The 17324-nt window shown below is 42.9% G+C and overlaps 1 protein-coding gene across 1 annotated transcript in view; it reads left to right on the plus strand.

The window, feature by feature from the left end:
- Window positions 1–10597, plus strand: part of lpcat1 (lysophosphatidylcholine acyltransferase 1) — a 35687-nt gene extending 25090 nt beyond the window's left edge. The window contains exons 4-13 of the mRNA XM_080442608.1: window positions 1049–1116; window positions 1794–1828; window positions 4033–4087; window positions 4194–4276; window positions 4728–4853; window positions 5280–5433; window positions 6516–6566; window positions 7805–7903; window positions 8048–8189; window positions 8778–10597. Coding sequence (XP_080298734.1) covers window positions 1049–1116; window positions 1794–1828; window positions 4033–4087; window positions 4194–4276; window positions 4728–4853; window positions 5280–5433; window positions 6516–6566; window positions 7805–7903; window positions 8048–8189; window positions 8778–8905 — 941 coding nt within the window. The 3' untranslated portion in view covers window positions 8906–10597. The remainder of the gene's footprint in view (window positions 1–1048; window positions 1117–1793; window positions 1829–4032; window positions 4088–4193; window positions 4277–4727; window positions 4854–5279; window positions 5434–6515; window positions 6567–7804; window positions 7904–8047; window positions 8190–8777) is intronic.
- Window positions 10598–17324: the final 6727 nt, after the last annotated feature.

Below are 17324 nucleotides of genomic sequence, written 5' to 3' on the forward strand. Positions count from 1 at the left end.
CGCGGCTTTCGCAAAGCAGCATGGATATGAGCTCGTAGATCGGCTGAATGTAAATGCATTGTATAGTGTGATTTCTGGTGTTATCTATTGCGTTGGGGGGGTCTCCCGGGGACCCCCAAAGATCCACGGGGACCCCCCAGAAGGACACATTCCGTCTGTCTGCGTGCGTGCGCTCTCTCTTTCTCTCTCTCCCCCCCCTCTCTCTCTCTCTCTCTCTCTCTCTCTCTCTCATGCGTAAAAGGAAGAAAAAAAAAAGCGTCTCCAAAAACACTTGTCTTTTCAATAGGCCATTAAACGTTCAAATCGAATCAAACAAATTCCTTATTTCCGGAGGTTATTGAAGTTATATCAATCGATAAAATGTGATGCAACATATGGTTATTGGATTAAAATAATGGAAGAAATCAAATTGAAAGTTAACTTCGGGAATGCACTTGCAGCCCTATTCACGGGGACAAATGAAGGCATGCGTAAAGGGATTCCCAAGGGGACCCGGACCCCCCCCCCCCCAAAGGTCCGCAGGGACCCCCACCCGACCCCCCTACCCCACAGGGGGAGGCGGTCGGGTGGGGGGGGGGGGGGGAAGCACACACATAGGAAGGAGGGAAGGAGGGAGAGAGGCAGATGCGACCACGAGCACCCGTTCTCCGACGCACGGGTGAAACGCCGACAAAAACAGGCCCCCGTCGAGACGATGGGCAAATCGTCGCGACGAGAGGCCCCCGTCGAGACGATGGGCAATCGTCGCGACGAGAGGCCCCCGTCGAGACGATGGGCAAACGTCGCGACGAGTCAGGCGCCCGTCGAGACGATGGGCACCCGTGGCGACCCGTCGGGACGAGTCAGGCACCCCGCGACGATGGGCACCCGTTGCGACGAGATAGACAGCCGTCGAAGCGACCCGTCGCGGTCGCAAGTGGAGTTCGCCCCTCCTGCATTGATGTTAACAAACTTCGATTTTATATAAAAAAATCTAATAAAAAAACAATTATGCAAGTGTGCTGGTTTTACTGAGTTTGAGTACTCTTTGCTGTGTTGTACTGTATAGGTCACGACGGTATAGGTCATGTCATGATGTCAGACGTCTACAAATATAGGAGGTGGAGGCATGACTCAGTACAGTGATTGTAGAAAAAGCTTTGTCTTCGGAATGCGACAAAAACAAAAAAAATATCCATGAATTCAAGACTTCATGGGGTGTGTAATTGATAGATTTTCCCCCCCTTTTTTTTCTGTGAACTACTCCTTTAATGCTTCTGCTCTCGATGACTTTCATCGTCATTGCCTGAGCAATGCCTGAAAACATGAGAATGAATGTCTTTCTAATGCTGATGGGTAGTGATGATGGTGCTTTTCAGTTATTCATATCTTACTGGTATTTTGTAGAGTGGTTAAATGTCTACAGGAAATGTATCCTGTGTCTCTGGGTCTTGTCTGTCGGTGACTTAGAATGAGAGAGTGAAGACAAGACGAGGCTGAAACGCAGCTGCAGCACTATCTTAACAACCTGCCAACTGTACCAAGACATCAGAGAGACATACTGTAACTTCTAACAGATCATAAACACTCAAAAAGAATATGAAAACATGACCAATAACCAAAATGTCCCCTGTCTTGCTGAGAGAGAGAGAGGAAGAGAGAGAGACAGAGAGAGAGACACAGAGAGAGAGAGCGTGCAAGTGTACACAGTGGAAATAGAGTTGGTAGGAAATTGAGTTCTCATAGTGTGTGTGTGTGTGTGTGTGCGCACGTGCATGCCTGAACCATTTCCTCTCTCCCCTTCCTCTCCACAGGATACTCTTACATGGACGTGGCAAGGTCCTGGAGCGTAAGTATCACACACACACACACACACTACTGTTTTTGCCACTGCTTGTTATCTGATTAAAATCATCCAGTGACCTATTTTACATTTAAAAAGTAACGTGGTATGATGCTTTAGGGTGAGTTTCCATTACCCTTGGTACAGTGGCGTCTGTTCAGGCCTGCATCTGATTCCACACTTCTTTCTCATGGTCCTCTCCTTGTCCGGACAAAACTTCACCACTGGGACACGCATACAACATTATTACACCGTTAACTCCTGACTTAAAGGAGTAGTTCACTCAAAAAAGCCTTGAATTCATGGAGAATCTTTAGTCTTTGTCGCATTCCTAAGCCAATGATTTGATGACCGGGTCATCAGTCAGTAGGAGACTCAGTAGTCTCCTACCGGGGACTCCGCTGGGCATCAAATTATTGACTTCGGAATGCGACAAAAACAAAAAAATCACCATGAATTCAAGGCTTCATGGGGTGTGTAATTGAAAACAAATGTTGTACTTTTTTGGGGTGAACTACTCCTTTAACCACTTAAACCCTACGTATCCATGGCCCCCTAGTTTTTCCCTCTACACCAAATAGCTTATGTACAAGCTCACAACACGTTGGGACACATTGTGAGCTTGTAGATCGGCTGCCCATAATAGGGATGCTAGAGTTCAAGAGGTTCAATGAACTGAGGATTCTATTGTGCATTTTTGACTACCCTACTTAAGCAAGGGATAATTGACACCGCGCCGGTAGTTGCTGAGAAATAACACCCGACACCCTGATTAAACACAGAGGCAAAGCTGAGGTGTTTAATGATCACAGCGTATTACACGGCTACTTAATAAATACATTTATAAATTGACCCAAAAGTAACAACAAAACGAAGTATTTCCTTGCTTAGGATAATGAAAGTGTTCCATAAGTGTTGCGCTGGGCGGACACGGTCGCCTCAGAAAACAAGGCAGCGTTGATCAAAGAGAATCAATTTTCGGTTATTGCATCGTCTATTTCTCGTTTTAAATGTTTAAAAAAATTATCTTGAGAGCAATGTTTAGTTGTAAATGACATTGTGTGTTTGTTTACATGGCTGTCATGTTGGATACGGCACAAGATCAAGCAGCGCAGATTGATTGCGAACGCGAAGCCGCGCCTCCGACCAAGTGGAGCTTACTATGTAACTGTGCTTGGGTTGTGTGTCTGTCTGTCCGTGTGTGTCTCTGTGTGCAGCCGCCAGCCGCGCCCCCATGTGACTCACGCTCTCATTGCCTCGCGCCCCCATGTGACTCACGTGCGTGCACTGCCTATTTGCAGCCGCCAGAGTGCGCCAGAGTGCAGGAATTTAGACAATGCTATGATTAAAATGCACAACAGCCTGCAAAACACACACACACACACACACACACACACACACACACACACACACACACACACACACACACACACACCGACACCCACACCCACACCCACACCCACACCCACACACACAATGTCAATGTTCTCTCCCCATCACGGTGAAATAACACGGATTACAAGTCCGTAAATACACAATATTTTCGAGCTGCGTTCGCTTCCAGTGTTCGCGCGTCTTACTTGTATGAACAGGTGCTCTGAGTCTTTGATTAGACAGCGGTCTGTTATAGAGCTCATCGGTCATTATTCAGAAATAACACACAGCTGATTTCAGTGATTGACCAATCAGAATCAAGCATTCAACCAAGCCGTGTAATAAGCTGTTATATTTACCTGTGTCAGTACTGTTTGACTCTTGAAGCTGCAATCCAGAATCCAGTTATTTTAACCAGTTTCTATGGTTAATACAATATAACTAGCACATATGCAGTGGTTGGAGGTGATCTCTACTGTCTCTACCATTGAGAAATGTTGATCGTAGTGAGGGGTTGGACACCTACTGGTTGTAGTACTGTAAGTAGTACTGCCTGAAGGTCATAATCGTAATATCTCCCCTCGTTTGTTGAATTAGTGGTAGAAATTTGGTCTCTCGCACGAGAGACCCAGGTTTAAATACCGGGTAGGTCATAAAAGTTACAGGCTGCAGCTTTAAGAAAATGCAGCTGTGTGAAAGTCCCTGCACTCAATTATAGAAAAATATGTACCCTGGCCTGTACAACTTGGCCTGTCTGTTCTCAAAGCACAGAATGTCCATGTGTGTGGATGCAGCATGTGAAACCTGTTACTCAGTCAATTGATTTTGTCTTTCAGGTTCAAGATCTTATGGCTCACTCTGTGCCAACTGCACAACCCCATCGAGGTCGAGGTGAGAGGGTTAGGAAGTTTATGTTTTCATTCTGTTCCTCAGAATGGCTCCAGTATTCTGTCCCCAAGACAATGGGATTTATGTGTCTCCCCCCCCCCCCCCCCAGTATCTGCCCATCTACACTCCTTCTGAGCAGGAGAAGAGTGACCCTGATCTGTTTGCCAACAACGTCCGACGAATCATGGCCAAGTAAGTGTGTGTGTGTGTGTGTGTGTGTGTGTGTGTGTGTGTGTGTGTGTGTGTGTGTGTGTGTGTGTGTGTGTGTGTGTGTGTGTGTGTGTGTGTGTGTGTGTGTGTGTGTGTGTGTGTGTGTGTGTGTGTGTGTGTGTGTGTGTACACCACCTGTGCCTGTGTTTTTAATTTATTCATGGTCACGTTGGAGTGTATGTGTATATGCGCAGGTTCTTGCCTATGTGTTTTTGATTAATTAATGGTCACATTTGTGTGTGTGTGTGTGTGTGTCTGTGAGTCTGTCTCTTCCCTTTGCATGACATGTGTTTGCACATAATTATTTTCACACATCATTGTTTATGAGCCAAGCAAAATCAAACATTAGCTTAGGAACACAACATGAATTAACCTCAGTAGGTGGCAGGTAGAGGTTCCCCGCCTAAAACCCCCTTTCCCTGCATTCTGATAGGGCGCTGCAGATGCCACTGACAGACCTGTCCTTTGATGACTGCCAGCTGAGCCTATCGCAGGGCCCGCTGCGTATCCCGGGCAACAGCAGCCTGCTGGAGTTTAACAGGCTGGTGCGTCGCTTGGGGTGAGTCAAGGCGTACTGGGCAGACTGGTCGGGCTGGGTGGAGGAGGGGGGAGGCAATATTTGTCATCAAATAGAACAATATGGAGCACCGAAACTGACGTAACAGGGACATCTAGTGGAGGAAGGGTACAAATACAAGTAATGCAATTGCCGGGATTCCTTTCCTTCATCTCTTTGGCATGTTCATTCCTTTGGGTCATTCAACAAGTCATTGTTTCCATAGCAACGCAATGCAATTGCGGGATTCCTTTCCTTCATCTCTTTGGCATGTTCATTCCTTTGGGTCATTCAACAAGTCATTGTTTCTATAGCAACACGTGGTTGAGCGCAACATAGTGCGAGATAACATGTTGACACAGTCTGTGGCTCGGTGGAATTTACATTTTTGCATTTTTGTTTGTTTTTCTTTTGAATGTGTGCTTGCAGTTTGAGAGCACAGGTGACAGGCACGGTGCTGCAGCACCATGCCAGCAGAGCCAAGAAGCTGTGTGGGGACACCATGGACGTGGAGGGCCTGGCCCAGTACCTCAACATACCCGTCACAGACGCACTCTCACAAGTCCACAGGTTGCTGGACCAGGTACTGTACACCAGTGATAGCTCAATATCTAAAGGACCCCCAGTTTGATTTGCAGTAGGTAACCGAATCCCATTTGATACAATTTAAAAAATATATATATTTGGGATCCAAATTCACACTCTCAGAGTGTACAAGTGGCTACTAACCCGTAAGGGTCCTTTTGGTTTCTAACTATCAATCATTTAGCTGGGGACCCCCAGGAATCCCCTCGTCCCTCAAGGTGAAAACCAGTACTCTACAGACACATACAGATACATACAGGCCCTCCAAAAAAAAAAAAAAAGTGTGTAGGTTTTATGTCCATTGTTTCCCTCTCCTGACAGAGAGAGGTAATTGCAACAATGTCCAAACTACAATAAAGATAGTATCGCATCTCTAGTGATCCAGGTGCCGTCTGATTCAAATACATTTTGACATTGTCAACTAGTTACTAGTAGGTATCCTACCTGACACCAGGGTCTACATTTCTCAATGGAAGATTACCACTTCCAACCACTGCAGATGTACTAGTGTTGGCATACTCTGCTATACAGATCGGTTAGAATAACGTTTTATTCATTAAAGTAAATTCCGGATTGCAGCTTTAAGAAACCGACCTCATACAAATACTCAGTATGCAAAGAGAAGAAACATCCAAGCCACTCTGAGTTCTGGTGTAAGTAAAGTTACACTCACTGTCAGTGGAAAAGCAGCAGCTGTTGAGTCATGTTGTAGCCCGATTCCTGTCCAGACCAACAGGGACCGCAATACATCACAATGACTAAATTGAGATTGTCAATCATTCAAAGAAAAAACAAACAAACACTTTTCTGCTGAAACAGTAGGAGCCAGCTATGTTTTAATAATGGCTTTCTAACTCGCACCACAACTCCTTCTCTTTGCATACATACAGTATATACCCCATAAACTTTGACCTGACTGGAAAGAGAACCTTTGTTTGCCAAGTGTTGTTTTACATTTACACACTTGACAAATACTCAAGTATAGTGTTTTATGCAGGCTTCTGTCTGTAAAGCTATGGTTCAAGATCAAGGCGGCCTTTTTTTCTTCTCCTCTTTCAATAAACATGGCACCAAAACAAGACAGCTCAGACACAACATGACAAATTGAAACAGCAAAATGTACAAACACAGGTAAATATCACGGTGGTCTTTATTGTTACGTCTTGTGTACATGTACATACTGTAAGAGACATTGTAGCAGCATTGATAATAGTATGTACTGTAACTGTATGTATAGGGCTTCAAATAGTAGGTGAGGAAAACCTTGCTCACAGCTTCGGTAAGTTGGTGTGACTCTTAACTGTCCAACTCGTCCAATACTGCTGACTAGACTCGAGGTTGATCTTACTGGGGCGCCGATGGCCTAGTGGTTAAGGCGCATACCACATATAGGCTCTGATGTAGCCTGACAGCGAGTTGTGGGTTCGATTCCCGAGCCTGATGGCCTTTTCTGCGTGTCACTCACTGTCTCTCTCCCAGTGTTTCCTGTCACTCTCCACTATACTATCAAAATAAAGGCAGAAAAGACCCCCCCCCCCCAAAAAAAAAAGAAAAAAGGTTGATCTTACTGATTCCACCAAGTTTACAATATCTACATTTAGCAGACACTCTTATCCAGATTATTTTTTTTCCCCTAAATTTTTATCCCATAATTTTTGTAACCCATTTTTTCACCCAGTGCTCTTATCCAGATTCACTTGTACAGTGCAAGGCCAGAATAGGCCAATACATACTTCCGGTCCAGGTACTGGTCTGGTGTACAGTTTCCAAGGAAATGTTCTGATACCGCCTTTCCGAAGCTCGTAATGACGTCAATTTGTAGTTATATCACCTCCCTCTCCAAATAAATGTTTGGACATCGGAAAGAGTGTATATATTGCGCTTTAGTGGTCAAAGAATTAAAAGTATAACAGAACAAAGATATGCTACAAATGAACTAGGATAACTGGTATGTAACATTCCAAGCACTTACAGTATCTAAATTAGTTAACAAGCCGGAGGTGCCAGATGGTACATTGATGTAATTAATATGATTGTTAGATATGATTACATTGGTATTTAATGGCCAGAAAAGAGGAAAGAGGGTCATATTTATGATCGATACTCTGTAGCAGGACACTGGCACAGGCCACTTTACAGCTTTTTACAAGTACACAGATGTTTATAATAGATGTTTATAACATTTACTATTATCATTATCATTAATGCTGATGCAATGTCTGTGGAACCAGAACAAAATAATTGTACTCTTATATTCACAAGACGAAACCATAAAGAAACCTTGCACCTTGATTAGGTTCTATGAATTCTCATTTAAAGTATGAAATATTTTCAATTCAATGAAACATGTTGACTGTTGCTTTTCCCAGCATGGAGATGGACGCATCGATATCAGACAGTATGTAATCGCACTGTCGGTTGTGTGTCGACCATCAAAATCTATGGAGACCCTCAAATTGGGCTTCCAGGTAAGGAGCCTTCGCATTGCCTCTTCAGCTTAACGTTTAACATCACAATCTCAAACAGAAATAAGAAGTCTTTTGAGAAAGATACTAAGACTGTGTGTGTGTACGTGTGTGTGTGTGTGTGTGTGTGTGTGTGTGTGTGTGTAGATGTATGAGTCTGAGGAGGACGGGCCAGTCGTACAAGAGGACCTGGACTCCATATTGAGAACAGCGTTGGGAGTGGCAGAACTGGACCTCTCTGTACTCTTGAAGACTCTGGACCCAGAGAACACGGGGAAGTTCACATATGGTAAGTCCGAGTTTTCCTAAAGCCTAATTTGTTCTCCATCATGGTGTTGCTTGTCGAAAATCGCGTTGCATGTCGTGTCGTGCAGCGGAGCTTGAATTAGTCTCAAAGGGCATGAAATCCGAGGCCTATTTTGTTGTCTAATTTCCTGTACAGGTTAAAAACTACAGAAGGATAAAAACATGGCTGTGTGGTTACATCACAGTGTACTATAAGGTCAGCCCGCCATGTTATTACCCTTCTGTAGTTTTGAACCTATACAGGAAACTACATCGGCCTAGGGTTTTATGCCCCTGTTAACACCACCATTGATGAAGACAGTTTTTAACCACTTAAACCCACTAGTCTTAGAGAACCGGACATGAGTTATAACTGTACTTCGACCGTCTTTTTCCGTCTACACCAAATCTCTTTGCCAAAAATAGCCGATGTACAAGCTCACAACGAGAAATTGTAGGTCTACTATTTTTCAGAATAGGCATGCTGGGGTTCAAGTGGTTAAGACTGAAGTTGAGCTCGTTTGTACTTGGCCGTTGGAAGTCCAAGTGCATGTCGTGTTTGTGTTCATGCAAACATCCTCTCTGTTTCCAGATCAGCTCCGTGGGTTCTTGGAACAGCATCCAGACTTTGCCCAGGAGTACGTCTTCATCTCACCCCGTAGCCGTGCGCCCCACGCCAATGGCTGCAATGGACAGACCCACACAAAAAAGGACAACTGAAACGGACACTTATATATCCTATCTCTGCTATGGACCACAGCTACACTATCTATCACCTCTGTGCCTTTTTTTTTTTTTACCAAAGTCGGGGAGACGAGGTGAGCAAGCGAGGGTGGATGGGGGATGGTGAAATGAGGAGCATGTGAAGGCGTATGGAGACAGAGTACGGCATAATTTATACTCTTGTATACAACGGTGTTGCTTGTCAAAACGCACTGATCTACATGTAGATCAGTAGATCGGTTCCTTTTGACAAGGGACATCGTTGCGCGAGGGAGTATAAATAAAGCGAAAGGAGAGTGATGTATAATTAAGTGGAATAATGCAAAACAGGTATGACAAGGGAATCTGAGGACGAAGAGAGATGGAGAGGACTCGTTTCAATTTCCCTCTGAACTGTTCAACTTTGAAACTTCAAACGAGCTTTTAAAGTGGCATTTCTTCGGTTGGTTTTTTTTCACTCATATTTTAAAAACCCAAATATATTGCATATTTATTTCAAATGGACTTTCTTAACGTTTACTGTATGAATATTTATTGTTTATTTTTTATAAGTCGATGAAAAGAACCCTCAGTGGAGTTTCCAGTTTTTAACCATATTGCCGGTAGTTCAAACTCAGCAGTAATTAATATTCAACTCTAGTAATAATTCCCCTTTAAAGGCGATATTGATAACATTTTTGTGTATATGAATGATAAAAAGAATACATCCATAGATTTTAAAAAGGTGTAGCATAAATCTATCGCTTCTCCCAAAATAAATGTATTTATAATATGTATATTATAAATAGATTCTTATGATAATTTTGTCGGGTTCAAAATTATTGTTTTTGTTTACCTCTGAAGCTGGCGCTGGCCATTGTTGCTTCCATTTTTGTTGGGGAAGGTACTTTCTTTCCCTCAAATGAACACACAGTGCTGCAAACTGCATAAGTGCTGCCTTAGTTATAGACATAATTCAGGGAAATAAGGAACCTTATACTACAGAGGTGTTTTGATGTGGACTGTAGTGCGACATCTTCATACATGACTCTACAATACAATATGTAACCGGTGAAGGAGTGGTGGTTTCACCATACCTTACACTATACAGCAGCAAACAGACAAAAGCACATGCAGTCTGGCACTCAAAGGACTGTCTCAGGCTTTGATCAAAGTACGGACCAAAATAACTTTGTAACGCGCTGCACAAAGGCTGACACTAAAACGTCTGAAATGCACTTCATGGACTCATTGCTCGCCAGAATTACCTGCATAATGTGATTGATTGCTGTTTGGTCTGACATGGTGATATAAAGGCTGTTTTAGCAAACTGTGAAACTCTTGTTCATTTAGTTTCCACTTGTTTAAAAGGTTTTGTTGGTGTGAAGACTGGTGTGGTGGCTGTTTGAGAAAAATGTGAATGTCAATAGTGTCTTTTCAAAAAGGAAGCAGAACGCTGAAAAGCCAAATCAATAAAACATAAAACATACCATACCCGCATATCTTCTAATAACTACACCACTGTAGTTGTCATATTGGTTTCAAGATATTCATTGTTGTCATAGTGGAAATTGAATATTTTGTACCTTGTTGTACATTTGAGACATGGGTTCTAAGATTTTATATAAGTATTCGTTTCTCAGGAAATGGTCCTGAATGCAGATATGTAAAATCAGTACAACTTGCCTTATTTTGCAAATAAAAAGCTTACTTTTATGTGGTAGTCAACTCCTTGTTTGTCCACTAGAGGGAGGTATGTTCTTGTTCGATTTCTCAACTAAAGCATTTCATAGAACAGATCAAAGATTCTACATCTTGCTATAAAGATTACTGATGTTTTTTCCCCCCCCTCACTTTACTGTCTTCAGGTAATGATTAGGGGCTGATCCCTCTTATATTTGTAAGTATTATTAGCATCATTATTACTCTAACTCTTTTCCCATTTCTTTAACGTTTCTTATAACTTTATGGACTGTTCACCCATAAAGTCAAACCACAAACCATTCCACTGCTTATTTAGCTCAACCTGTAGAATTGGAGGTTGTGAGTTCAAGCCCCAAGTGGTGCTATAATAAGGATGTGACAGTGATGTTCATGCTGGCTATGTCATGTCAAATTGCTTGTATTGTTTCAAACTAATAATGAAAAGTTAGCAAATTAATTAAATGCAAATTCTTATATTTATTCTATAATAAAAGGCCTAATATCATGTAGCCATCCATGTATCTACTGGTGGCTATTTCTATGAGAAGCACAACAATGCAGTTCTACAAATATTTTTTATAAATAACTAATATCTCGTATTCATCTATAACACCTGGGAATGCTCTGGGTTTAAACCCCTAAACTCCCCCCCATGTTTCATGACATTTCATGATGTCATCAAACAGAATCCTGCCACAAAAGAAAGTGCCTGTTGAAGTAACATTTTAAGAAGATTGAAACATATGAGGTGTATTTTTCTTATTTCTTTGTTACAACAACTTCGTTCATGTGAAGCACTTTAGTTTGAAGATCTTTATACACATAGTAACAAACAAAATTGTAATCCCCAAAGAAATCCTGAAGGAGGGGGTCTGAAGATATGGTATTACAAATTGTTGTGTAGGCCTAATTTGCAAAAACTATGTAGGACTTTATTGTTTGATTTGTTTGACAGTTTATGAAATAATCTGGAATGACCGGATCATAGTTTCCATAAGGTTGCAGTTTATGAACGTTTATGCTGACTTGGGCCTACATTTTGATGAAAGCACGGTTGATTTCTTCAAAAACAAAATTCAAAATGATGAAATTCAGGCTATTGCTATAATGTCACCATCAGGAGAATTGGCACCATATTTGCTCATACATGGTTTTCATGTGCATTTAGGTTAATGCAAAGGCAGTTTTATTAAGAATACTATTAATAGGCCTACTAGTCTACAGTAACAAGAGACAGAGCTGACACTATGTGGTGACTCTTTCTTTCTTTCTTGTCTGTTAATATTTTAATTAATCTTTGAACCACTGCTATTCTCCTGGCTTGTGTTAATTCAGGAGATGTTCCACCAGCAGATATTATTACCATTGCATTGACCCATGATACTGTATTGTGGTCCTTTCATAGGAAGACCTCCTTCCAACTGGTCCACATGGGGGCACTAGCTCCCCAAGCTACACCCTTCAGAGAGAGAGAGAGAGAGAGAGAGAGAGAGAGAGAGAGAGAGAGAGAGAGACCACGCGCCACTACCCACCTGATGGACAGGAAGAAAGCATTACCTCATCCCTTCCTCCCTTTCATTCCTTCAGGTAAAAATAGACAGATTAAGCTTGGGCTCTGATGAGACAGAGTGAGAGAAAGAGACAGAGAGAGGAGGTGTGGATGGAAGGAGAGGGATAGAGATGGTAGAGAGAGAGAGATAGGAGGGAGAGAGAGAGAGAGAGAGAGAGAGAGAGAGACTAAATGGATCGTTCTGCTCCAAATCCAATTCTTAATAGCTGCAGGGGGCGGGGGGAGGAGGAAGAGTGAGGGAAAACAGTCAAAGAAAAAGAGAGAGTGAGAGGAGGAGGAGAAGAGATATCACGTCTAACAATTAAGACCTGCCTTCGGGGTCTGAGGCAGGGGCTTTGTTGGGGAACATATAAATTGCTCATTGAGCACTGGCTCTCTTTGCAACCCCCTCCCCCCCCCCCTCCATCCCTCCAAGGAATGCTGTGAAAGACAAGCAGCAGAGCTGGAATCCGTTTACAGCCAAGGTTTGAGTTCCATCTCCAGACAGACAGACACCATCATCATCATGGCATGGAGAGGTTGTGGTCCACGCTGGTAAACATATATCAACCTGGGAGTCAATCCCCAGGAACAGCAGATGTGAGAAAAGCATCACAGTGTGGTGTGCATGTGATGATGTGACATCTGTACATCCCCAGAGGACACACAACTACATGCTGCCTTTGGGGGTCAATGCTTGGGTCTCTCATAGCCAGACGTATACAGTAGGACAGTGGTTCCAGTGGTCCGGGAACCACCAGTGGTCCCTGAGGGGGTTCCAGGTGGTCCCCAGCTAAATCATGGAGAGTTGGTGACCAAATGGACCCTTGTAGATCTTTAACTCTTGATAGTGTAAAATGAAACCAAATGGACCCTTACGGGTCCATTTGGTTACATTTTACGCTCTCAAGAGTTAAATTGTTAAACATCTGTATTGCCTGTAATTATCTCTTGGTACCAACGTCAATACAGCATGGAATTGTGGACAACATCTTATCCAACGACAACAAAATATACAACGTTTTGTGTCTGAGAGGCTAATTCTGATCAAATGGCATGGTCCGTGGCTCAAATGCCGAATAAATAATGGACTTTGATATGAAAAAGGTTGAAAACCACTTGTGTAGGAGATCGGATAGAAGATCGTCTGGTGATATTTAAATTCACTACGGTTTAGGCGAGTGGTTCTCAAACTTTTTACGATCAAGGACCCCCGGTTAAGCATTAGGCCATAGACCCCGATCTCTGGAACCCCAATCTACACACATTTTACTTTTAGTTACTGATTTTAGTTAAATCCTAACTCTGAGATGGTCAGAGTACCCGTTGTACCCGTCTGTCTGTCTGTGTCCCTTTTGTGCCCATATATGAAGATGTCTGTATCTGTCTGTCTACCTGTGTCCCTTCTATGCCCATATGGAGATCCCTGATATCATTAGTATATGCTTGTACCCTGTATATTGGCATGCCCTTACAGAGAATATTGGTTTGATTGGTGGTTATGGACAACTGAATATCCATATAATTCCCATATATGGACATATAGGTCGGATCGGCGGTTCTGGACAACTGCATATCTGCACGACTCGGGGGCGGAAACCGCACTCCCTCGAGTCCTTGCCGATGCTTGAGCCGAGTTTGAAGTCGGTCGGTCCCATATGCACGTGACCATATATGGGCATAGCGGTCGGATCTGTGGCTCTGGACAACCAGATCTCCATATGCCTACATATGGGCCTATCGGGTTTGTTTATGGTTATGTCTGAGTCATAGTGAAATGCCTATATATGGGCATATCGGGTTTGTTTATGGTTATGTCTGAGTCATAGTGAAATGCCTATATATGGGCCTATCGGGTTTGTTTATGGTTATGTCTGAGTCATAGAGAAATGCCTATATATGGGCATATCGGGTTTGTTTATGGTTATGTCTGAGTCATAGTGACGTGTGTGTGTGTGTGTGTGTGGAGGGGGACGTCTGCGGCTAATCACACAAACCACTGAACCGAACAGCACCAAACTTTCTACAGTATGCACGCCAACTCCACTAATAATTGTTTTATACTTTTTGAAATATTTAACTTTCCTTTTATGATCATGAAAGTCAATGATTCGGGCTGATTCTTTGCCCAAATTTGACATCGTAGGTGACTGACGTCACAGGAAGTCTGGTAGATCCCGAAATCCACATAATTTCCCATTAGTTCTTTGGTGAATATTGGTTTGCTTATTAAATGAGGCTTGATCCTGCTTTGGGAAGGTGGATGAAGTCCACACAACACTGCTCTCAGCCTCTCAATAAAACACCAACACAGCTGCCAGCCTCCGCCTCAGGCTGACCCCACGGGTCGCCCACCCACGGTGCAACATGTGTTCAAGTGATCCGGTTGTGCCAATGGCCATCCGGCCGTGTGACACCTCCTGTCACAGCGCCCCCATTCTCGTACGACTCGCAAGACCTATTTTCTGTGCTTGTATTTCAACTGCACGCCCTGCTTTTAAACCAGGTGTACACTCCTGATTTAAACTCATCTGTTGTGTCTTGCATATTATTGTCTGAGAGTATGTTTTACCCCCTGTCCGTCCGTCTGTCCTTCTGTCTGTGAACAGCTAATCTCCGGCACCGTTGGCCTGATCGCAAGGAAACTTTGCACACACACTCCCTGGATGCCAATTCCGAACCTTTTTCATTTCAAGGATTACGTCGGTTTAGATACAGAATATCAACAGAAGCAGTATGTGGTCATTAATGAGGAATTGGTGGATACGGTCACTGTCGGACTGAAAGTTATTATTATAAATGACCAGAAAATGTCATGTACCACATCAGTACGACACCTACCGGCACCATTCACTTTGCCTCGCGTAGCCAGACAATATCACACTGCCGAGGGCAAATTCTTTTTTTTGTAATGGCAGATTCGACTGGAACCAGGCTACCCTTCACTGAGTGAGGGTTTTTTATTATTTTGCCCATATCATGTGGTATAACACACATCTTGCATTCACTTAGTCTCTCTCTGAGCTTTTTAGTCTTGTTGGCGTGCTGAGTGCAGAGTGGCTTTCAAACACAAAAGGAGACTGTTGACAAGCAAGCAGCTTGAGAACCCTTTCAACCCAGCAGCCATTAAAAAGAAATCAAACTTTGGAAAATGGACAGGTTCGTGTGCATCAAATGGTCGATGGGCTAACATCGCATGTGGCCATACAAACGTGATTCATGCCTTATATGCTTTCCTCTATGCTGCTCGCATGTAGAATGAAAATGTCCGATCGATCAAGGAGAGCTTTCTATAAAAGTCACACTGTGCTGCATGCGTCCATTAGGCCGCTGAGGGAGGCATTGCTTCCATTTGCAGATGGAGAGATGTAACGTATTGTCAGTGTATCATAGAATACACAGGAGGAATGATGTAAAATCACCTGTTCCATGAAGCCAGTCATGCTGTTTCAACACTTTCCTTTTGTGTCATTGAACAGATAACTAAAATGCGTAGAGGGGGTGATGTCAATCAGAGACTGCTTCAAGCTGAATGCAAATGGTTTTAATATGAAGACGTTGCATCCTTAGGGCCTTAATATTTAAGATTTTGTCTCTTGCTTTCTGTAACAGGTCCTTTATACAGTAGCTGTGCCCCTAATGTGTATATACTCACCAAAAACTATGGCCTTTTCTATACTTCTGAAGTTGTGTTGTTGCAATGTATTCTTCTAAGATGTAAAGTTGTATAGTTGACTTAACTTGAAATAATATTATCTCTTCTTTAAGAGTGATGTGACAAAATTGGATTTGATTGGATGTCCACACAGCTGTAACGACCATGGCAGTGGTGAACGATGGTGTTGGCATCACGTTCAGAGCTGTTTGATGATCAATAGATCGAAACCCATCTGAATTGACAGGACGTCACTTTCAACACGCACACTCACGTTCAATATGTTTGCAGAACTTTATCGCTAATCAGTGTGGATGCCAGGGGCATCACTTGGGTTTCTATTATGCATATTTACCCCAATTATGAAGAATACATGTGACACGTGTTATAGATACTGTATGCGTTTTCTTGTCTGCAAAACATACATTTATTTACCACTTTCAACGTAATTTGAGTTTCCAGAAGTTCGCATACTATTTCGGACATGGCATTATAGGCGAACATTTTTAAACATGCCCCCAGAAAAATTGCTAAAATGTTGGATCTACAAGCTCCCAATCCTGACGCATTAGGAGCTTGCAGATCCAATATTTTCGCTATTTTGGAAATGGGGCTTAAAGTAATACTAGGTAACGTTTTCAACAAAACTAAAGTTAAATTGTATATCTTTTGCGAGTGGCAAAAGTTTCACAACACCCACTCCGTGAATTTCACCCCCGGAAGCCTTTTATTTATATATTTTCTATTGAACGTGTACGGGGGGGACTTTCCCGGGAAAATGACGTTCCTGGCCAACGTCATGACGTCGTGGCCGACGTCCTCAGGAACTACCGCAACGGTTTCCTGTTTGGCCAGGAACTACCGCGCTATTAACAAAAAGGAACCTCACGCTGATTTTAAGATAATGTAGGATTAGAAGATCGAAAAAGAACAGAAAAAGAAAGCACAGCTCATGGTAACTAATGCTCCACTGGCTAAGAGAAACGATCCGTAGATAGTATAAAACAATTAAAAGATCGCTTTTTGAAACGCTTCCGGCTTCCGGTGAAAACGAATGGAATTCTGGGTAATCGAGGACTCCGGAAATTGTATGCAGTGACGGTAGTGACCAGCAGAGGTTGCTAAAAATCGTTAGTTGTGAATTTGCATTGTACAACTTTAAGTAGTAACTTAATTTTGCCACCCACTATTTTGTTTCTGAAATGACGCCTCTGAGTCTAATTATTCTGAGTTAGGCGTGGGTGTGGCTTAATCAGCCATCCCTACCCTATACTCAAACAGAGATGAAATGTCTGCATGGATCTATCTTTAGTATGAGGAGAACTATTTATGACCTAATACTGCTCACCACCTATAGGCTCTCAACAACCAAGATGCCCCCTACCTCTCTGACCTCCTTCACCTCCTGTTCCCACCAGGGTACTGTTCTGAAAGGTTCACTTCCTTCAAGGTCGTTTTGTTTTGGTTCCTGAGAACAAGCTGTGACAACTATTGGTATAAAACAATTATAAACCAAACCCCCCCACAGA

Source organism: Gymnoscopelus braueri, assembly GCF_963280865.1.
Source record: "Gymnoscopelus braueri genome assembly, chromosome: 11".
Lineage (NCBI taxonomy): Eukaryota > Metazoa > Chordata > Actinopteri > Myctophiformes > Myctophidae > Gymnoscopelus > Gymnoscopelus braueri.